The 23,684-nt window shown below is 40.8% G+C and overlaps 1 protein-coding gene and 1 long non-coding RNA gene across 2 annotated transcripts in view; one reads left to right on the top strand and one right to left on the bottom strand.

Annotated features, from left to right (window-relative positions):
- The window catches only part of LOC310984129 (CUB and sushi domain-containing protein 1-like), a gene marked incomplete at both ends in the record, with an annotated part of 396,452 nt that overhangs the window by 367,959 nt on the left and 4,809 nt on the right, over positions 1-23,684 (top strand). The window contains 11 exons of the mRNA XM_083969256.1: positions 4,303-4,476; positions 4,589-4,655; positions 5,237-5,343; positions 16,022-16,095; positions 17,137-17,248; positions 17,461-17,640; positions 18,148-18,210; positions 18,892-19,053; positions 20,520-20,632; positions 23,090-23,177; positions 23,476-23,602. Coding sequence (XP_083825382.1) covers positions 4,303-4,476; positions 4,589-4,655; positions 5,237-5,343; positions 16,022-16,095; positions 17,137-17,248; positions 17,461-17,640; positions 18,148-18,210; positions 18,892-19,053; positions 20,520-20,632; positions 23,090-23,177; positions 23,476-23,602 — 1,267 coding nt within the window. The remainder of the gene's footprint in view (positions 1-4,302; positions 4,477-4,588; positions 4,656-5,236; positions 5,344-16,021; positions 16,096-17,136; positions 17,249-17,460; positions 17,641-18,147; positions 18,211-18,891; positions 19,054-20,519; positions 20,633-23,089; positions 23,178-23,475; positions 23,603-23,684) is intronic.
- LOC310984130 lies at positions 9,228-14,698 on the bottom strand. The gene is made up of 8 exons (XR_014595288.1): positions 14,603-14,698; positions 13,793-13,869; positions 13,601-13,690; positions 12,980-13,141; positions 12,577-12,644; positions 10,836-11,056; positions 10,488-10,592; positions 9,228-10,408 (listed from the first exon to the last, which is right to left on the bottom strand). It is a non-coding gene; the product is annotated as an uncharacterized lncRNA (long non-coding RNA).

Genomic DNA, 23,684 nt, shown 5'->3' with positions numbered 1-23,684 from the left:
TTTTGTTAATATAAGTCCTAAATAGTCCTATTTTCCGTCAGCAATCACTTACATGAAGTATTTCAGCCTAAACACGAGTCTCTCCGTCACTCTGCTCTGCTGTAACCCGAGGAGAAAATTTTCCTTGTGGGATACAAGTGTTATCCAATGAGGAGAGAGAACGGCATGAAGGGCTGTGTGTGCAGCCAAGGGATGCGCGTGAATGTGGTGACGTAGCACGAGAACCAATTGATGCCTGACAAGGGCGGGGGCTGCTAACTCATGGTGCGTTCAAAGAAACTCGTACTTTGTGTTTTTCCTTCCTGTGAAGTCATACCAGTTCGATCTGGTACGAGTTCACGGGTCGGAAGTTACGAGTGGCCGTTATAGGGAACTTTCACAGACAACAGGATGGTAAAAACACGAGCTACGGGTTACCTGGAACGCTACCAAGTCGTAGTTGTGACTTGAAGCTGTAACTTACGGTTTCAAAAGCTTGCCTTGAACGCAGCATTAGCCGAAACGGCCGTGAAGCTGATATCTGCTTTAACGGTAAAGAATAACAATGGTAATTATTGTTATAAAGATGTGCAATTGCACCAAAAAGCCTGACAAATCCAAGTGGCATTTTAAATAAGAGCAGCATGTCAATGCAGGATGGCATTATAAAATAATAGATTGTGACTTTAGCAGTGCATCAGAAAGAGGCCAAGGGAAGATTAACATTTCTCTTTACAATAACAGAGTGTTAAAATGGGGTTTATTTCCTGAAACCCCTCTGTTTTTCACAAACACAAAGGGAAAAATAAAAAAAGAATGCATTAAAATAAAATGAGCTGGAGTTTTACAACAGCCCATATTTAGAGTTTAGACTATGATAGTCAACAACAGTAAAAGGGGATGTTTCCTGAGATCCTCCCTGCCGCCTCTTCCCACATACAGAAAATCTCCGGCTGGCTCCTGCAGTTGCAGAGGCTTTGAACTGAGATGAAAAAAACAGAGAAAACAGGGGCAGAGAGGCTACTGAGAGGGAACTGGGGAGAGATGCAGACAGAGGGAAAACAGAGAAGTAAAAGATACTGTAGGTGATAGAAAATGAGACTAAGGCAGGAAATAGAAAAATGAGAAATGGAGGGGGAAAAGAGAGAATGTGAAAGAGGAAGAGATAGAGATATACAAGTAGGAAAGGGATGCAAGTCCTTTGTATTTTCTGTTTCTCTCCCTTTGGTTTCATTCCTGTCTTTTCCTCTCTGCCCTCCTTCCTCCTCACTTTACCCCTGCTCTCTATGTTCTCCTGTTCACGTCTTTTTGTTCATCTCCCCTGTTTTCATCCCCTCTGTTTTCATCCACTTCAAACAATCCACAAGTCTTCATTTGATCCTGTTTTGGAACAGCAGCTTCTTCACACACAGGCACACATGCACACACAGAAACATATTGAATGAAGGGGTTGTAAGACATGAAAGTGTAGCTCGACAGGCAAAATGAATCGAGTGAGATGCAGACAGAAGGAGAGAATGAGCAAGCAAAGCAGTGAGGTGGAGGGATAATGGAGGGAGATAGTGAAAGAAAGACCGAGGGAGTTAAAGGAGGAGAGAGGAGGAGGAGGAAGAACAGAAAGGATGAATAGGTGCAGTGGAAGAAAACATCACAGAAACACAAAAAGACTCAGAGTAATGCAGAGATTAAGAAAGACAGAAAATGGGAGGCAGAAAAAAGACGAGAGTCAAGTGTGTGAATGAAAGAGGAAAAAGAGAGAATGTGATGAGCCATCAGTGGAGTGGGGCGATGGAGGAGCGAGTGAGAGAGAGGAAACAAGTGATGGGAGAAACAGACAGGCAAATCAATACCTGCCCCCAAACCTGTAAACACACAGTGAGAAAAGGGATTAGGCCCATGAAATGTGTTGGCTGGGTGAATTGTGCAAAAAGACATATGCCTAAAAGATGGAGGAGGCAGGGAGAGGCAGCAACGGTGTGAGAGAGACCAAGAGAGCAAGAGCAAGAGAATGAAAGAGGACTGGAGCTGGGACAGAAGGACAGGGGGAGCAGTGCAGGGAGAAGGAGAAGAAGGGCTAGAGGGAGGGAGAGAAAAAGAAGTAAGAAGACAGAAAGGAGGTCGGGGACCAAAGTGTAAGAAAAGAACAGAATGTGGAGACGTGAGTGGAAAGAAGAAAGGCTGGGTACACGGGGAAAGGATTCAATGATCGCAGTGACAAAGAGAAGAGTTGGGTTAGTGAGCATGGATGAGTTACTCCTCCAGAGTCATGTGAAGCAAAACCAGTGCATTAACAACAAGGGAGAGACACAAATAGAAAATATGAGAGCTCAGAAACCTTCAATTACAGACACAAGTGTTCTCTGGGCATCAGAGACCTGCAGAAATATTGGTCCAAAATGTGAACTGCTGAAGTCAATAAGCCAGTAAGAAGGTTTTATTCTATTTCTAGACAGATGGAGTTTGATGCCAAACAACAAAGTTGTTTTTAGGGAGGAAGAAAACACTCATTCATTTATTAATTTGAATCCCCATTAGCTGCTGGCTAGCCACCAGCTATTCCTCCTCGAGTCACACAACAAAAAATGATGAATGACATGCTTTAAGAAACTGGGATTTGGCAGTGACTTCTGTGCTGGTGTGTAGATTTTTTTTTTTTATGTGACTAACAAGAAACTGAACACATAGAGCGGAGAAACACTTTTGAGTCCTGACTTGGTGGAAATGCAAGACTTCTTCAGGACAGTTTGCCGTGAGCACCCGCAGTCGCCCAGAAAACCACAACGTTACAGACATTTTTTTTTCTTTTTTGATTCTGCATCCAAAACACTAGCCGTAATGCAAAATAGCCTCAGAAATATACAGAGAGAAACAACAAGGAAATAAGGGTAAAGATTGGCAAAGAAAAAAATATATGAATCAAGTATTTGAGGGATTTATTGTTGAGACAATATTTGTCATATTTCTTCATTCTGTCAATAAAGAGTCGTTAGTTCTTTCCTCTGTTCATTTCAACATATGCTTATTGCTTCTTCTACTTTATGTACAGCATGTAGGTACTCGCTGTTCGTGTGTGCATGTCTGTGTTCATGTCTGTGTCTGTCTGCTGCTCCCTCTGTGTGTGTATGGCTGTGTGCAGTGTATATCATCATAGAAGAGTGAATGGAGCGTGAAACCATCTGTCTCCTGGTTAGATGAGGATTCAACTGACTTTATTAGATGTTTGAAACCATGCAGATGGTTATCATTATCTGAGGGAGTATAGGCACACACACAATCACGCACAGGCACACACAGATGTTTATCAGGGTGGTATGAAGTCGCATGCGTAGACAATCCATGCCCATACGCCACACTTGCATGAACACGCATATGCAAAAGGTGCACGCAGATGTTATCAACAAAACGAGGTTTCTTAACATCTCTAAAAGATGCTGTAACCTCGTAACAGATGTGCTTTTAATGCAAACTAATGAATTTGATCTGTTGCACCATTTGATATCAACATCGGTTACGTGCAGCAGCGGTTATAAAATCAAGTTACAAAGTAGCTGTAGGTTTGTGTGAATCACTTGCATTACATAAAAAGCAATCCCACATACTGAGTCTCAGTATACATGTCTTTCTTCTTAAAATCCCAATGTAGGACAGTATTTCATGAAAAGAAGGTTGATGGTGAAATTGTCTTTTAGAGAATATTGCCAGCATCTCATTTGGCAGACTAATGGAAAACAATGTGGCAGATACATAAATCCCAATAACCGAGTGGAGGTAGAAATGACTGTCTGCTTGTTTTCACTTGATGTCACGCCTCCCATCTGAAGCCATCTTGTCATATACATTGATCCTGAATATACAAGTACCTGGCCTTGGGCAAATTTTATGATGTAGATTTTTGAAAAAAGTCTCTCAGTGTTTTCTACAAGAAGGTATTATTTCAATTGTTGGTTCACATCTTCCACATCTTAGCACAGCCTCCACCGGGGACTTGTCTTAACTGCTGTTTTGTCTTTGTGAGTGCTTATTGTGTTACTAGCTGCTGATTTATTTGTTGTTACTGAAGATAGAATTGCTAAATCAAATGAAGTATAAATATCCCCATTGTACGCATAAGCTATTAATGCCATAGCCTACTACTTGTTGGAGTGTTTGTTTTATATAGTCGCAATGTGAAAACATCTGAGCAATGCTCGCACACACTAACTAGAGCCTGTGTGCATGTTGTCCCTTGAGCTTCTGTGTGTTAATTGATTTTATATTAAATTATCAGTAGATGATCTTTTAAGTGCATGTTTGTGTGCTTGTGTGTGTGTGTGTGCTCTCCAGTGATCCAGTGTGGACCTCCCCCTCAAGTACATCATGGGAAAGTGGAGGGTACAGACCATTCATGGGGATCGAGTGTTAGCTACAGTTGTTTCCACGGTTACCAGTTGTCCACTCCTGCTGTGTTAACCTGCGAGGGGAACGGCACGTGGACCGGGGACGTACCACAGTGTTTGCGTGAGTTAAGCTGGGAACTGCTACTCAACTTTTATTGATGCACGACACGTCACTGTTGTCCTCATTTCAGCAGCTCAGACCTGTGCTAACTGTTTGTGTTGTCTCTCTCAAGCTGTCCTGTGCGGGGATCCTGGCTCTCCTGGTGGAGGATTCAGAGAGGGGAACATCTTTTCATACCGGTAGGTGGTTGAAAATAAGTAATAATTAGGACTCATATTTTTGAAAAACCCATGCTATCCTAAAATTTTAGTTTTGAAAGTAGGAATTTCTTTCTGCACTGCTGCTAATCTGACATAGCGTCTCCACTATGCTCCTTTACTTCTGACTTCCTGTCACACCTGCATTGAGCTACTCATTGATCTCTATTTGCCAACAGTCATTTTGTAAACCTAAATTAATGCTTGAAATACTGATGAAAACTTGTGGCTTGTTTAAATGTGAAGGAGGTAGGTCTTTACTATGAAACCACCTCAGGAGGTGTTGTTTTTCCCAACAAGGTCACCAAATATTGACTCAAGGAAGTTTATCTGAAAGTGGATTAGACAGTGTGACCCCCATGTCTGGATGTCAGTTGGAGGCATTGCAAAGACAAAATAGATCTAAATAGATTTTGATCTGTGAGTAAAAACAAAGTTTAAACCCTTATCACAACTTCAGCTGCTCTATGGATACGAGATAGCTGCAGGACAGAATTTACTAAATTAATCACAGCCTGAAATAATTGCTCATTACTCGTATTTCCTATTGTTTGCCTCTTTAGGTCTGAAGTCAGGTTCTACTGCCATGCCCCCTACTTGCTCGTAGGTTCTGCCTCCAGAGTCTGTCAGGCTGATGGGATTTGGAGTGGACAGCAACCAGCCTGTATAGGTAATTGAAAAGACAACACATGAAATCATTTTTTCCCATTGTTATACACATTTGTCTCTAAAATGTTACTTTTTAGAATTAGTGGTTCCTGCTTTGCGTCACAGCCCTAAAATATGACCACAGTCAATCCATAAATCAATATGTCTTAAATTGGAAGAAAAAAGGGTCCAGTTAATCTCATGAAAGTCACTCATGAAGCTCACTTTTAAAGGAGTCTTAGATATGCCATAGTCTTCAGCGCATATATTTTAGAAATATATTAAACTGACAGAGGGTTCATGTAGATGTTTGAAATGTTACATATTATATTTTGTCCTTTGTAGAGAATCTGCATAGGAAAACATTTCATTGACAAGCAATGACTACAACTCTGTAAGAACAGATTACTGGCAAACAGGATTGTGGATCTTACTCATCTACACCTTGCAGCATTAGTATTCCCAAGCAAATCGAGCTGGAGATCTAATCAGTGACTGAAGTGCACTGCTCTGATATCAGCTTTTGATTTTCTGATTTCTAACGATTTTATCTTGAAAAGCATCCCTTTATTTTTGAGGTTTTGGTGGTAACTGTAGTGAATTGCATGATGATTTTTTTCTAACAAGTTGTGAAACCGTTGGGTAAAATCTCAATCATTGTGTAATAGCAGAAGTGTATTGCAGCCTTGAGGCAACACAATGTTCCATCCTCTGCTAAAAGTAAACGCATTGTCTCTCATACAATGTAGAACTATAAAAGTCTATCCATTTGCTCTGACTAGTGCTTTTCCTTTTACAATTATGATGTCAGTCTTTCCTATATATTACATTCATAGACAAGGTGAGAGGTAAGAAAGAACATTTGCACTTAAAGAACAAGCACTCTATTGTATTGCAGTTTTGCAGTACACTTTTACTTTAAAATATACACTTTCTTGTGTGTGTGTGTGTGTGTGTGTGTGTGTGTGTGTGTGTGTGTGTGTGTGTGTGTGTGTGTGTGTGAGTATGCCGGTACAATCGTGTCATATTACGTGCGCAGCTATCAACTGGACGTGTCACACCCGCGTGCTTTGACGCCTGTGCAGCAGACAGCGCCTGACGTGTAATGTAGTTTCCTCATTGACTTATAATGGCCCCCCGTTCACGCGCACGTTCACGCGTGATGGCTGCTGCACGCCGGTAATCACACTACGCGTAGTGACCACGTGTAACATTCATGCGTTTTTCAGCAAACGCACGCATTAACGCTCGCGTGAAGCTGATTGAACATTTTTGTCAGGCGCTCACGCGTACGCGGAAACGACGTGCGCAAACTGTGTCACGCGTGACAAGAAGCTGCGTTCGTATGAAGCAGATTGTGCACGTCTGTCTGTCACTGTTTGACTAATGTTGTTACGCGTTCACACGTGCGTGCGGTCGCAGACTCTATTGCTGCGCAGCCGGAAGTTGATCTGCCCGGTGTGCACCACTACGCGTAACGTGACGCGTAGTGTAACTTAGTTGTTCTGTGTTGCATTTTCATTTTCATCCAGTAGATGGTGCAATCGATCCAATACGAGATACAGATATATAGGCTGTTGCATGACATGATTTATTTGTTCAATGAAGACAGAGAGAATAATCTGTGTCCCAGCTGGCCACAGCGGCCGGCCGGAGCCACTCTCTCCACACCTTGCGTCTGAGCCGCTGTGGACCGTGGTCGCCATCCCCGGGTCAAGCTGCTGCTCCGCCCCGCTGACCAGGCAGCTCACAGCGGCAGTGGCGGCTGCGGCGACGTCGCTCCCCGGTCCGGGACGGAGCGATCCGCTGTAGGAAGAGGCCGCTGCGAGCTGCCTGCTCCGCGGGGCGGATCAGCAGCGTGACCCGGGGAACTCTGGTGCACTGCAGGGATGGCATATGGACCACGGAGCTCCGGCCGGGGGGGGGGGGGGGGGGAGCGGACGCAAGCGGGGGGTGTGGAGACTGGAGAGAGTTGCTCCGGGACCTGGCCGCTGTGGAGCGAAGTTTCCAAATATCATAATAACAAAACAATAGAAAAGTCAAAGACTTAATTTTCCACGTTATTCTGTTTTTGTTTTAAAACAGAATAACAGAAAAACAAAGTTGTTTTTTGTTAGTTTTTTGGTTTTGAAACGGAAAAACGAGGAAACCAAAATCAAATTACGGTCAAATTTTGATTTCACACAAGCTGATCGTTAACTAATCTTCCTCATGTACTGTTCTCCTCGCTCGTTCTCCTGATCCACCTGTTTGTGTACCTCTGTGTAGGCTCCACCGTGCCATGAGACAAACGTAGCGCAGTTTATTGTGTTTCACCGGCGAGGAGCTGTCATTACGCGCGACCATTACGCACGGCGATTCCCCTCATCTAAGCTGCCGATTAGAGTGCCCTGTGCCGGGAAGGGAGCCTGATGAAATCCCGGACTGTAGCCGAGGTCTGGGACTGGATCTCATGTGACTGAAAAGAGTAGAAAAGAACCATAAAGGGGCCGCTGCCACCTGCCAAATATGCCCGGGGTTGGAGACCTCAGGGTCGGGTTGAGTCTCTGAGAAGAGCTGGTCTATCACCCAGCCCCATGCAGCATTATTCCATAGGGTGGCGAACGTTACTGCAGCAGATCGTAATATAGCTATATTCCTCAAATAAAACAATCAGTCAGTATTCAATTAATAGCCTGGTCTCATATAATGGCGTTCAAGCCATATAAAATTAAATTAAAAACTATCTATTTCATAGGCTATTAATATAGGCTACAGTACAGTGGCTATAACTCAATTCACTGGGCTTTTATTTTGAAGTTCAGACACTTCCAGGCTGTCATCGGCGTTAATGCAGGAGTGAAGCTGACCACCTCACCCTCTGCTTCAGAGAGGGACAGCCTGTCCGGAGCCCGGTTGGGACCGGAGACGGGCCGCAGAACACGCTGTGAACATGATCTGACTGAATGGAAGCGAAGCGAAGCGCTACAGCAGCGGAGACAGAGAGCCAGGCAGCGAGGAGATGAGGAAGATTAACTAATTAACGATCAGCTTGTCACTCATGTGTAAAAATAAACACAGCTGTGAAAATGTATCCATGTGCTCAAAACACAACATTTACAAAGAAAGAAAAAAAGATTTTATAGGCCATTAATCAACAGTCTGTGGCTATAACGCAATTCACTGGGATTTTATTTTGAAGTTCCGACACTTCCGGTCTGTCATCGGCGTTAATGTGTTGTTTAAGATCAAAATCGAAAAGGCAATCAAAATTTGACCATAATTTGATTTTGTTTTTTTTTCGTTGTAAAAACAAAAAACAAAAAAACAAAAAAAAACAGCCTGAATTGTGGTTTTTTTGGTTTTTGATTTGAAACGGAAAACCAAATTACCAGCTGACTTTCGTTTTCTGACAGTTTGGTTTAAGGAAAAATCAAACTAACGAAACGTACACGGACCCAGCTGGAGATGTGCGTTAGGTTTGTGCACCTGAATAGCTGCACAGAGGCTGCAACACTGTCCCGGCCGAGTTTTTTTTTTTTTTTTTTTTTTACACTTTATTAATAATTATATAGGTACTGTAACAAAACTGTCGAGCCATCAGGAAGGTTGAAATTGAAATATGCAGAATCAGTGTCAACCATGGAGCATAAAAAGACATGACATCACTGAGCCTCCTCCTGTCCTAATATAATTATCTCATGGGTCTTTTGTGGTGGCAAAAAGTTTTCTATCCATTCAGTAAGGAATGAGCCTGGCTCACAGCTGAGCAACACATATCACAAGGTGAGGAGAAGTTCTGTTTAAATACCAGAATTTTCCATCACACAACTCTTTAGGCAGAGGCCGTACAGGGCCGTTTCAAACAATCTGACTGTGCTCATAGGCAGGACTGCTGTTCTATGTAAGGCTAAGCAGTAGTACTAGTAGTAGTAATTTATTTGTCCCCGTAGGGAAATTGAGTTGCAGCAGATCACACGCTTGACATTTCATCTAGCAAGTTTATTTCTTGATTGATGCACCTTTTCTATAACTTAACATTGGGAATTGTGTGAAAGGTTACAGAGGGACTTCTGAAATCAATGCCTGTATGGCCTCAAAATTAACTGAATTTGTCCAAATCGTAGCAGTAACCTTAATCAGTTGACTCAAAGCATGTTGTAAAATATTGACTGGGTGTGTGAGGGATTATGGTGGATCAACGCAATGGGTTGTTTAAAACAATGCCACAAACACAGGGGATCCAGTTCATCGTATTTATTGTTTAGCTGGTTGGTTTCTGATGAAAAGGAAAAGGAAAGAACAGCAAAATATTAGTCCACAACCCACACAACTCAAATATTCAGATCAATTAACAACTAAACAAAGTGTACTTAATCTTGGTAAGCATAACTCACACTTAATAAAGAGTAGACGTTAGTGGTGGCATGGCATTTAAATGACCTCATGGTTTTTGTGGCCTGGCCTGGCTTAGAGGATTCACTTATCAATTATGCTGTTGTGACTGATCAACTGTATCCTATAATAAAAAACAAGATTTGATCCTGATGGGAGTGCTTTCTTCCAGCTGACCCAATCCACAAGGGAATGAGGTGTAACTTATATTCTATAGCCTTCATGGTGATTGGTAGAAGACCAATGGGTTGTTTTGGACATGTTACACACTAGACAAGACTCTCCACCATCAAAATAACAATTAAGGAAATATCTGTTGATACAAATGTGTGTTGCAATTTATTAATATTCATATTAATGCTCACACTTACTGTATCTAAGCTACTAAATTTGTGTCTGCGTTTTCATTTAGCCTAAATCTAATAATAAAACTATATAACATGTCTATATAGACCCAGCTAGCAAAAGTTATGTGTAATTTAAAATATGTTTTCAATCAAAACAAGCTCTGTAAGTGCGAGGGGCTGTTTAAAACCAAGAAAGTGCTTGGAGACTGTAAAGAGCATTTAAAACAATATTTATTCACAGAAATTATAAAATGGGGTGTGGGGGGAAGGAGTCCGTAATTGTGGTAGCTTGGCAACACCGATCCTCCACGTCCACCGCTGGTCTTCCACTTGCACACTGTCCTCTGCCGGGCGCAGACTCGGAAGCTGTGAGGGAAACAAGATGGCAGTCACTGCATTTACACCCAACACGCCACTTCATTTACGTCCTAAGATTGTTACTCACATGATGGGGCAGAGTATCAACTGTTCACCGTCACCTCGGGCCAACACCACTCTCGTCGCTTGGCACCACTGCTGTCACACCATCCTCGGGCGTCGGCCTTGTACGCTGTTATGTGGGGGGAGAGACTTCAGTCACTGTACTTTTTACACACATTCACAATAACTTTCCACGGCCAGGGATCACTACTCCCACAACGGGGGCAGAGTAGGGATGTAACGGTAATGGTAATACCGCAATATCACAATAACAATAGTGTCTCAATATTATTGTGGACATGTAGAGAATGAAATGACGCAAATACTGTAGATTTTAATACCATTACATCCCTAGGGCAGAGTATAAACTCACATTTCACTTAGTCCGACAGTCAATGCCCGTCTGTTGACGACAGCTGTCGCTCTCTTTTTTCTCCTTTCCCCGTGGATCTCACACTCCTCTTCCTCTGTCTGCTCGCTGCAGGTGTAACTGGGTCGGTCTTCAGGCCTTGACCACTCTGCTGTGTTCTGGTGTAGAATCAGAAACTGGCAACTCTTGTCGAACTCTGGTTTAGCCCTGTCTCAACAACACACCTGACGTGAAAAAGGACAAGCTTAGTGTATATAAAATGGTGAAAACCAGACACAACGTTACAGGCAACACTAGTTTTGTAGGCTCTCAAAACTCAGTTCTACAGGTGCTTTTCACCAGTGTGACATGTGTCTGAGTGGATCTGCTGTTAAACTATAATGTAAAAGTTCCCAATCATGATTTGGGTTTAAGGATCGCATACAGTATCTCACAGATTGAGTACACCCCTCACATTTTTGTAAATATTTATTGTATCTTTTAATGGGACAACACTGTAGACATGACACTTTCATACAATGTAAAGTAGTCAGTGTACAGCTTGTATAACAGTGTAAATTTGCTGTCCCCTCAAAATAACTCAACATACAGCTATTAATAACAGGATCACAGGAGCGCTGCTGGTGTCCCTCAAACCACCGGTGCTCTTGCAAAGGGTAACAGATCAAAAACAGAAAAAAGTGCAGGCACTCCGGTTGGTTTGAAAAAGTTAAAAACCCTTTATTTTGAGTGCCTGCACTTTTTTCTGTTTTTGATACAGCTATTCATGTCTGAACCACTGGTGAAAATGTCCAAATTGTGCCCAAAATGTCATTTTTCATCACAGCCTCAACTGTCTTGGACATGGAGTTCACTAGAGCTTTACAGGTTGCCCCTGGTCCGAAAAACCATTTTTACTCTCGAAAGTGAATTTTTGTCAATCACAAGTTTCATGAGAATTGTGTTTAGACCAAAAGAGATTATTATAAATGTGTAGTATGCATCAGTTGAACCTTTTTGCATATGGGAAGTAATAAAGTCAATATGGTAACTGTGGGGTACATTGTGCCACCTGCCCCATACACTACATCAATGTATTTTTATATTTTTCCTTATTTTAGTTCAGTTGAGAGAGACAGGAAATGGGGAGAGAGAGGGGGAATGACATGCAGGAAAGGACTGCCCGATGCGGGATTCGAACCGGGGCCGCCTGCAGTGAGGACTGTAGCCTCTACATATGGGGCATCTGTTCACTTGACGCTCCTAAATGAATGTATTTTGTCTTTACTTGTCCTGATTACTGAATCAGGATTCTGGATGTTTATGATTACAATAAGTACACTGCTGAAAACAAGCTGCTGTTTATGGTGAGCCATGTATTACTTTAAAAGAGAAAGATGAAGGATTCTTCCCAAGATGCAATGTAATCACAAAACTCCCCGAAGCTCAGTGAGTTGGTGGCTCAGCAGCAGGTCCCTGCAGTTTGTGTTCACCTGCCACCTGGACAGGTGGAATATGAAGTAAAGGGGGAGGTGGGAGCTGGTGGGGGTCGGGGGGGGGGGGGGGGGGACTCAACTTAGATGCTCCTATGCTCAACTTGCCCAATTCTCCTCTGGTGAATGTGTATATTAAATGGTTCATGTAGCCTATATAAAACCCTGAAAAGATGAGAAGTGTTGGTAGAAGCCCTTGTAATATCTGCACACTAGTAAACAGTATTCCACTAAAAACAACAGAAACAACAACCACCACAAGGACAACTTACTTTAGTAATCCTTTGCCCCACAATCTTGGAATAAGGGAAGCTCTACAGGTTTATGTGGACGTCACAGTCTGGAAATGAGTGAAAGTTTGTAAGTTTAGCATAAAAGCACAAAAAGCTAAATTACTGAAATGACTAAAACACTTGTTTTGATAGAGACATCCATGAATGACGTGAATACAAATATTAATACTTAGAAAAGACTTATACTAATAATTTTTGAGCAATTCTTAATGTTAGTGATGCTATCTACATAATGGATGTGTGTGAATGCATATACACCTGCCTGCCTGTACATGTGCATCCCTGTATACAAGATCTTGTTGTTAACAGATAAAGTACTAAATAACTTGGAGAGAAGAGTATAGTGTCAGTCAGCTGCAAGTGCTGAAACAGTTACAGTTACCTCTCACTTGATGCCATATGCCTTGGCATAAAGCACAGACAACAAGGACGTCATGGTGGTCAGGTGGCTGTATTCAGGCTGTATTAGGACCAGTACTTGCCAACTACGTCCATACAGAAGACTGGAGGACTTGAGAACATGGGATATGCGAAGATCTCTCCCCTGTAGGATTGCATACAGCATTAATAACAGTAATTGTTGGACTGATGGTGAAAATATATTAACAGTCACACAAAAAGTAGTAAGTAAAATTGCAGTTAAACTCTTATTGTCTTCTTTCAAAAAACAAACAAACAGAACAAAACCAAAAGAGCCCAATAGATAGGTTAATTCAACTGGGTTTTTGTTAGTCTGTGAAAGTGAGTTAGTGAAACCTTAATCAATTACACTGATTTCCATTCAAGTGTAGTACAGTTGTGAATAGATGAAGTGCAAAATAACTTGTAGAGAAGAGTATAGTGTGTCAGCTTAAACAGTGAAACATGTTGGTTGCATAGATTTAGGAGAATGTAGTTGAGGACTATCAACAAGAATAAGAATGTTATTATACGGTACTTGCCTGTACATATTTAGAGCACAAAGAATAATGCCATGATGGCATAACTCTTATATGATACACACCTGCTCATCAAGGCTGGAGCGACTCCTCCTCGTTGTCCTCACCTTTGCTGCATTCAGCTGAGACCGACCACAGATGCCCTTTCCTGGTGCCTACATAGACAAAAAGTTTCTAATGTTATTTTAAAAATAAACTTTCAAGTAGTACAAGAAGTTCAATGAGAATCTATGTGGAAAATACACAAAAACACTTACTGCACATGCTTGGCCCTCATTTGGAAGTCATCATCATTGCAGAGAAGCACCCGTCAAAGTAGCCCCCTTCCTCAGAGCTGGAGAAAATAAAAAATAAAAACAGTACACTGGTCACACCATGTCCATTTATGTCCATCTCAGTTGAATGAACCCAAACATGTTGCAAAAATGTTGCATTTTGTTGTTATTGTGTGTCTCCTGCACCCACTCCCCATTTAACTAACTAACGCAAGCCAAAATAGTTTTGGCTCACTGAAAGATGACGCGGGAATCACGTGACCCGTGGGAATTTCCAACATGTATCATCCTCTATTCTGCGCACAACTTGTCCACCTTGAAGGAGCTTATCACCCACCCACTCCATAAAACTCTGGTAAAACGGTGTTCAAACACACTTTGCCAGTCTGTTGACAGAATAATTGAAAATACACTTATATGTAGAATTAAAAGGTGGTAATTGTAAATATTGCATAAGCCAGCCCACCCTGGCATACTCCATTTTCTGCCAGCATCCATATGAAGTTTAGGAGAGAGTTCTCAGGTGGTGTTATGTTGCGTGTGTTGGAAATATGATTGGTAAGAGCACCGGTGTGATGCTGCACTGAGCTAATTTAAGGTGGTACTGTGGCTTAAATCAGGCCCTGTGAAAATCACATTCTAAATGAAGTATTATGGTGATGTTGAGGTGTGCAGGCCTACGACTACAACTACTACAGACTTCAGAAAGCTTCTTGGACTGGTACATCCGCATAGAAATCCTAACATGATGTTTTTCTACCAAAATTAGAATAATGATGCACAATTACATACCAAATCCTGGCTCTTGTTCATCAAGCATCTCCACACCGTTCTCCTCAAGGACACAGAGATGATCATCACGTTTTCTCCATCGTGGCAGGTCTGATGCCTTTGTCCTCTTTTTTGACCTAAAAAAAACACACACAATATAATCAAAGTAATGCAGTTAACCACACAGACTTCCTGCACAAATGCATCATAATATCTGATCCCCATGCATGGAATAAGATATTTAAATTACCTTTGTGTCAGGCTCTTCGTTTTACTGAGCGTCTCATCGAACTCAACTTCAGCTGTAGCCACTGTATTATCTGTAACCTGTAAAACAGTGAGAAAAGTACAGTGAGGGCTGGGCATGTAGCATTAATGTTAGCCTAGCTATGTTAACGTTAGCCTAATCATTAAAATCTACATCAAACAGTGCAGCTAGTAAAGTCAGCCAGTTTAACAACTTTGATCAACCACAAACAGTTTGTGGTTGACGACACTGGCTGTTTTTGGAGGTAAAATAGCTTTAACTGTTAATTATTTAATCACAGTTTTCCATGTTGTTTGTTTACCTGAACGGGGGCTGCCTGTCGGTGAGACGATGTCGGACTTGCCGGAAGCTACGTCAGTCACAATGAAATCAGCTGATCGTTCACTGTAACCATAGCAACGATGGAACTCTGAGCAATCTTCGTAATAACTAACAAACGAAATGTGTTATTATAATTATATAATGAATAAATATAACGTTAATGATTAAAATAATGCAGCAAACGTTACCACAATAATGAAAAAAAACAACAACCACGACAGCAACTACAAGCTGAAAAAATCTTCGTCAAAACGAAAAAAGTATAAGCCCATAGGTCGTCAGCCTTGAATGGTTACAAAGTTATAGCTAAAAATCTGTTTTTTTTCTCTTCTGAATATCCATTTCATTCGCACTTTCGGGAACCTCCAGCACCCACAGCATGCATGGATGTATTGGTCTTTTCCTTTCTCCTTTTCCTTCTCCTTTTTCTCCTCCTTCTGCTGCTTCTTCTTCTCGTCCGGCAGGCAAAGTCTGGCTCACTGCTGCCTCCCCTGGTTGACTAAAATGAAAAGGCCAACTACATTACACGTCAAGTTACGCGGAGTGGTGCGCACGGTGCAGATCAACTTCCTGCTGCGCAGCAACAACATCTGCGACCGCACGTACGTGTGAACGCGTAACATAATTTGTCAAACAGTGACTGACAGACGTGCACACGCTGCTTCATACGTACGCCGCTTTTGTCACGCGTGAAATACAACCTGCGCGTAACAACGCACGCACGCACGCACGCGTAACAAAGTAACCATGCGTGCACACACACGTCGCTGTGCGTCTTTCCAGTTGTTTTGACTTTGATTTCACCTCATATGTGTGTGTGTGTGTGTGTGTGTGTGTGTGTGTGTGTGTAGACCCAGCCTTCAACAACTGCCGTGACCCAGGAACTCCAGCCTATGGTATCCCAATCATGGCCCAGGGCTTGCAGGTGAGAGACAAATGGAAACTACTCTATCCATGAAATTTGCAATTAAATATACAAATTGATCAAAACAGTACATCCTGTAATGTATTTTAAATAACCGGTGACAACAACAAACACTTAAAGTTTTCATTATAAACTTTTACATGATCCAATGATGTGCTGAAGGAAGCACTAAATTAGTTGAAATAATGCAAGCAGAATGACTAAATGCATAAATATTAATCTCCTTCTGAGATACAAGGAGCCCGGGGTTTGCAGAGGTCCTTGGCTGGAAAAATCAAGAGCTCATCAAACACTCAACACGCAGGTCAAAATTAAAGACCTGGTTAAAAGTGACTCCCAAATCACTAAGGTTAGCCTTTAGGAATGACAGGTAATATTTTCCTTTGTCTTAGAGATGGGGCTCTCTGATGAAAACCAGTTTGATGGAATATATTGGCTATCAAATCCTTAATGGAATTTGAGCAAACATGCAAATCCTTCAATTTGTGAAGGCATAATTGGATATCATCTACATGTCATATTTCCCCTGACATCTCTACAAAGAGAGGAACTGATGGCTACTCACTCGTCATTAGAAAAATCCGGCTAAGTGTGTGATGCAGGAGTAGCAATGTTTTTTTTTACAGCATTAAATATTTTTTTTATGTATTTATTTTGCACAGTTAAAAATGCACAAGTAAAAGACAATTTACAGTGCTTGAAGAGGCAAAAACTCAAAGAGCTTATTAGATGCCTTCACCTGTGGTTAACAATGAAATATAATGTCATACCAAAACAAAACATACAAATAAACAATTGGAAATTGGAAAATGATAACAATAAAAGAATAATAATAAGGAAATTACACAAAGAGAATAACAATCAAGATATATGAATATTATAACAATAAAACATATTTTTTTAAGTAGTAATACATTTGGATTAAATCCACAATTTTGTAAAGTTTTGTTTTGTGTCAGCAGTGAAGTGAGGCACACATTCAAAGTGTATGGATTTAACAGTGGATTAAGATCTTTTTTATTGGAATTTTCTATGATGTAGGTTGGCAGTAAGATTTCCTTCAAGTGCCGCAAAAACTACCACATCCTTGGTTCAACCACAAGGACGTGCCTAGAAAATCTAACCTGGAGTGGAACTCAGCCTGAGTGCATCGGTAAGAAAATACCGTGTGTGATCATTCTATGTATCATACTGTATGGAAATGTACTTACATTACTTGTGTCTTTCTGGTACAGTTGAGATTTATTTTGTTGTGTGTATTTTCAGCTTTCAATTTGGTTTTACTGTATGGAGATTTTCAGCATTTTATAGTCATTACAGACAGTGTTAACAGTCTTAACTGTATTTACTTTCCTCTCCACTCAGCCCATTCATGCAGACAGCCAGAGACCCCCAGTAATGTCGATGTTCGATCAATGGACCTGCCTACCCTGGGATACACGCTGATCTACACCTGTCAAGACGGGTTCTATCTGGCCGGTGGATCCGAGCACAGAACCTGCAAAAGTGATGGGAGATGGTCGGGCAAACCCCCGCTCTGTAAAGGTATTCAGATCCTATCTTAAAAATGCTTTTGCTTGTGTAAATGTTGTGTAGATGTTGAGTCTAAAATCTAAACTAGATGTCATAATCCCATATGGTTTAAGATAAATACAGATTATCATCCTGATATTATTGCTGTGCTTCCATAAATCAGCCCCAGGCGCACCATGAATGTTCGGGTGATGTTTTTTTTATCACATACTCATGGTGCTATCTAGTCTCAAAGACAAGAAGCTGATGGCTGTGAATACTGTGATGTATGACAACAAAACAACGAGGTTTATAACCAGACAGGGAGGAGGCTGCCAGCTGCTCTCTGCTTTGTGCTGTGGATGCCTTTTGTCTCCGGAACACCCAGAAGTGACCGTGTCATTGTAATTGACAGATTATTATTTTCTACACTAACAAATGGTTTTCTTGGTCTCAGTTTTCTCTTTCTTCATATGATAAATCCGTCGTCTATCCCTAACGCCTTTAACTATCAATATTCAATGCTTTTTAAAATTTTAGTTGGAGTGAAAGTCAACCCCAAAGGCAGAGGAGAATCAGACGTCCAGAAGAACAAGATTCGTGGTATGCAGAACAAACAACTCCAACACACCCACACACTCCACACACACATGCACAGTAATACATGTGCCACATACATTAGATGTTCTCTGTACACTTATATGTTTCCTTGGTAACTTACCCTTACAGGGTTTCAAACTGAGTTTATTGCGTCAATAAACAGGATTGTTTCATAACATGTCCTAGATAGGACTTGTGGTAAGAGGTTGTAGTCCACAGGGGTCTTCTGTCTGGACAAGCAGTCTCTTTTCAGATTTATATTTCGACAGCCATTATCTGTGTATAGTCCAGGTCCAGGTAGGCTCAGCCAAAGTAAGTGAAATCATTCAGGTGCAATACCATGTAATACCTTGTAAGTTTTAGGTAGGATTTTATAATCAATATATGCATTTAGAGGGCAGTGGAGAGAGGTTAACACCAGAGATACAGACCAAAGTTGTGCAATGTTTGCAAGAATACTGGAGTCATGGTTTCAGACATCCAGACAATAACCCACTGCAGCAGTCAGTTATGAGGGAACCAGAGGTAAATATCTTTAGTCTGTGTTTGGCAAACACAAGGTGGTCCACCTAACCCTGGCCCTTTCATGGCTAACATCCCTCTTCATGACCTTTAAGTTGTCACTGGGAACAGTTATCTGACACTAATGCTACTCTTGATTTTTCTCCCCTGTTTTTTTCTCAGTTCCAGTGGATGTGTTCTCTCCAAACTCTGAGTGGAGCGGTTTCTACGAGTACCTGGGGAAAAGACAGCCCACCACATTTACAGTTACTGGGTTCAATGCCACCAGTGGCCGAGTTAACGTTACATTACTGGAGACCAGCGGCCTGTCGATCCGACTGTCAGGTAATAGCAAGGGAAATAACTACCGTAATATTATTAGATTTATTATTTAAAGTCAATTATTAATTTTAAAAGCTATTTTTATTATTATTATGAATGTCATTTTAATTTTTAAGAGTTTGAAAAACAGATGCAAAAAACTGACCCAATCAACTGATTTCTTGAGTCAGTTTTATTTTCTTTGATTAAACGTTCATCAACAAAGCTTCTCTTAATTCTTAGAGATCATACAGTGTATGTTAAAATAGAAAAAAAAAATCGAAAAAAGACCCAGAACACGATAAAAGCATAATGAGATGGAGGGAAAATACTTCATGGGTACTAAAATGCATGAAAATAAAATAGACCTGTGAAGAAGTGTTGCAACACCACCTTTGCTTTAAATGAGGAAAAGGGGAGCATTAACATCCCAGTGGTTAAAGATTTGCAGACTTTAAATGCAGTGTAAATAACACAAGTGGAGGCACTACTGCCTGTGCGAATACAGCAGGTTAATAAAGATCCAGCTTTCATTCACACTTATCAAAAAGGCATCACAGATGTGCAGATTGAAATTGGCGCATTGCACACAAGTATATTCAAGTTTCTATAAACATTCACAGTCTGCAAGGCAGAAAATGGTTTGGTGCGAGAGCTGCAGAGCATAAGGAGAATAGAAACAGGTCATTAATATCTTAAATAATAAAACATGCAGGGGCACTGGTGGGAACAAGTTGTGTGCCAGGGCCCCTCTACACCAGTACATCTGCAGAATCACACCTCATCTAATGGGCCAAATTATTACCTGAACAACATCAGACAGCAGTTCCCAAGCGCCCGAGAGACATTGTTTATGTACTGTAATATACCTATAGAATATTGCATTCTGATGACTGGCAGGTTAACAAAGCAGGTAAATCTGTACTCTTGAATCAAAACCTTCAAAACAGCATTTAGGCAACTGAGAAAAACTGTCTGACTCCCACTGACACTTATGAATGTTTTGACATTTCACAATCAATAGTTCAGTTTGAACCCGGGGGTCAAAGAGGATCTTCTGCAGGTGGGAAATGAGGCCTGCCAACGTATAAAATTATTTCATTTTGAATGTGTGATATTTCTTTTACATGGACTTGTCATATAGAACAGCAACAGCTCTGAATTGGTACAATAGTTAACCAAGTGGTGACATGTAGCTGAAGGGTAAATGTCACTTTTCCCCCTGTAATGTGTCAGGTGCGTGGTGAAGAAAATAGAGTATGATAATTCAAAATGTCAATGTGTCTGCTTTCCCAGTTTGTCACACTGCCTGTCTGTCTGTTTTGCTTACCACCCAGTCTGACTGTCTTTCTGTTTGCCAGCCTCCCATGGCTCCTTTAGCTCAATGTCTTGCTCTTTTTCCTGCCAAGTGCCAACACAATTCAGAAACTAAGTGGCTGTATTGATACTGTACCAGGACCAGGCACTTATCTGACTCTGTTTCTCTCTAGGTACCTATAAGTCAGAGGAAAACCAACTGTTGTTGAAAGTCTACCAGGTGAAGGGGCCAACAGAGCATTACTACAGCAAGTTCAAAAACGACAACTGGGCAATGGATGGATATGTAAGATAAACCTCCTCTTACAGTATTTCCTCCTCCCTTTAAATGTGAAGAAGTGTTTTCAGCCTTTGTTTTCAGTGCGGGAAAAGGAACAATCACAGGCCAGATGTTTCAGATTTGCAGACTTAAAATGCAGCGTAAATTAGACAAGTGGAAGCACTACTGCAGGTGCAAATACACAGCAGGTTCATAAATATATTCACGTGTTAAGCATTTAAAAATGAACAGAGTTTTTACTCATCTCTTTAATGATAATCACAATCAATATCACAATATTAATGTGTATATTTCTAGACAACAGAAGTCTAGAAGTCTTGTAGTAACATGATATGACTACTCAATCATCAAACTGGAATCGTTGCCCTTTGGTCCTCAGTAACAGAAATATTGAACAGTATTTACAATATTACTCAGTTCCACCGCTCTGGATGAGTAAATATCATGTAACATTATTGCACTGATTTTGTACGATATACAAATTTAATTCTCTTTCAGATTAGAGGAATGATGTTGTTTCCATCTCCTCATCAAAAATATGAGAAATAAGTAATTGTGTGAAAGTATCACAATTATCTGATAGCATATAGAACTTGTGTTTATTTCTGACTATATAATTTCCGTCAGTCATCTGGGGTGATTTTTTCTGTCCATTGGACACAGCAGAACTGATTTCCTAACAACTATTTATTCCTATTTTACATAGGCTATAGAAAATGGTAAAGTAGCATCTCTTACTTCACCCAATAAACTCTTGAGAAGTAATTGAAAGGTATAGCTTATTTGCTTTTTTAAGAGTTGGATGAGAAGATACAACACAATATAATACAATACGGCTTGTATACTGTATCTGTACAATGCACTAGTATATAGAGAATGCCAGGAGGGAGTTATCTTAACTCAGTGTAGAAATTAGAAACTAGTCTGACCAAAGACCCCATTAAATCAAATCCTCCTTCCAACATCAACACTAACATCCACTAATTAAGATAATTTTGCTTAATTATTCAGTGTTCTACTACTGTAACTGTTCATGCACAAGGTAAACTCACATTGCAAAAACAAAGGTACAGTACCATTACATGTGCACTACTTTTGCCCTACAACCACATAATGTAATGCAAAGCAATTCATCCTCTGTCAGTGATGATGACACATGATGATTCATGAGTGTCTTAAATGTCACTTTATTGCTCACCATAGAGTGAGCTACTATGTGTCTGTCATAAGCAGTAGTAGCTGAGTGAACAAGACAGTGATTGAAGTTACAAGATCTGGCTAAGAAGTAGTCTGAGCATGATGATAACCATTAATCTGGACAGAGATAGTGTTGAATTACTACACGTTTGTCAGTTCTCAGAAGTTGTTTTCTTTTCTTTATTTACATTAAATGAACACAGTCAGTTACATTATAACATTGCATCTGTGTCTAAAAAGAGAGAGAAAAAAGAAAAGTATAGAATGTAAGTCATCTTTGTGTGATGTTCCTTCAGGACTTTTTAACTCCGTTTGATATGCTATTTGAAGTTGGAGGTTTCCACACATCATTTTTACAACTGGGGAATGGATTAAAAATCTGATCCTGTTTGACTTGTTGACAGATGGGACAAGTGAAGGAGGCACCAAGGAACCAAGTGGGTAGATTGTAAAAGATAGTTGGGAAAAAAAGGCTGTAAGGAGAAGGAAATGAAGGAGACACATGGACAGCCAATTTATCATGTTGGGAATGACAGAAAGAGTGAAGGAGGAGAAGAGTCAGGTTGATAATGGCTGAGGCCAAGTTGTGTGATTCCTGAAAAACAATCTTTTCACAGTTAGAAGATTAAATTTTGATTGTTTTGTTGTGGGCAAAATATTGCCACTTCAATCTCCAAGCAGAGGCAGGTGGAGAGAGGCCAGAGCGCTGGAGGTGGAGAGATACTGTCCTGATGATGAGGGGAGAGGATGGGGGGGAAGCCTGGCATTCAAATGTATACAACATTATGTAAAATCCTAAAAAGAAAAAAAAACAATATATGGAGTTCAGAAATCAGTGTTTCTAGTCTAAATAAACTAAGCAACACACTGACTGTCTACTTGATTTAAAAATAACATTTGTTTGCTAAGAACTGAACTTACTTCTTACTAAGAACTTACTGCTACTGTAAACCTTGAGGATGACAACATTAAGCTGATTACTGTTAGCTTGATGTTGTCATCCATCTGTAGTCAACTGTACAGGAAGGCAATTACATACTCACCTGTCGGTTCTTAAAATATTTTCACCCTATAATCACACCTGTCTCACATGCCCTGTTTCTGATCCGCAAGCCACTTTTTTTTGACACTTTGATTAAAATTCAGCACCATTCTCATAGTGAATTACGAAAAGACCCTCTCTATAGAGATGGCAAGAAAAACATACAGTATCTCCTACAGTCTGTTACAAAGTTCTCATATTCAGCTGTGTGTTTTGTTTTTCAGGTTACGGCAGAATCAGACCAGAAGACATTTGTTTACCAGGGGCATATTCACAGTAAAGATTTTGGCAAGTTCCATCTGACGAGGCAAGGTGGGTCTGTCTCTCACATTAGCACTAATACAGAACACAACAGACAATATACTGTAGACTTAATATTCCTGTGAAGCATCCCGAAAGTGGGACACATGAGAGGAAACGCTAAAAGAGTCAAATTCAAGGAATGTTTTTGTCAAGATAGTGTGAAGCAACTTAAAATTCAGACTGAGTATACATGAGACGCAGAGGTCAAGCATTCAGAATGAATGACAGAAGCGTTACGCGTGCACAAAGGGGTGTTTATGTGTGTGTATTCATGCAAGTGTGGGATTTTCTGTGTCTGTGTCCCCAGGCCCTGTAACCATAGCGATTGACTCATCCAACCCCTACACAAACAGCAGCTCTGTGGCAGCAGCCATCTTAGTTCCTTTCTTTGCCCTCATCCTGTCCGGATTTGCCTTCTACCTCTACAAGCACAGGTAAGCCCCAACCTCGACCTAAATCCATCACAGAGGACATCACGCAGAGCAGAATACAAAACAGCCATTTGCCATCTCACTT

Source organism: Trachurus trachurus (genome assembly GCF_905171665.1).
Source record: "Trachurus trachurus genome assembly, chromosome: 3".
Classification (NCBI taxonomy): domain Eukaryota; kingdom Metazoa; phylum Chordata; class Actinopteri; order Carangiformes; family Carangidae; genus Trachurus; species Trachurus trachurus.
The sequence above is the reverse complement of the archived record's forward strand: the minus strand, read 5'-3'. Positions and strand labels throughout refer to the sequence as shown.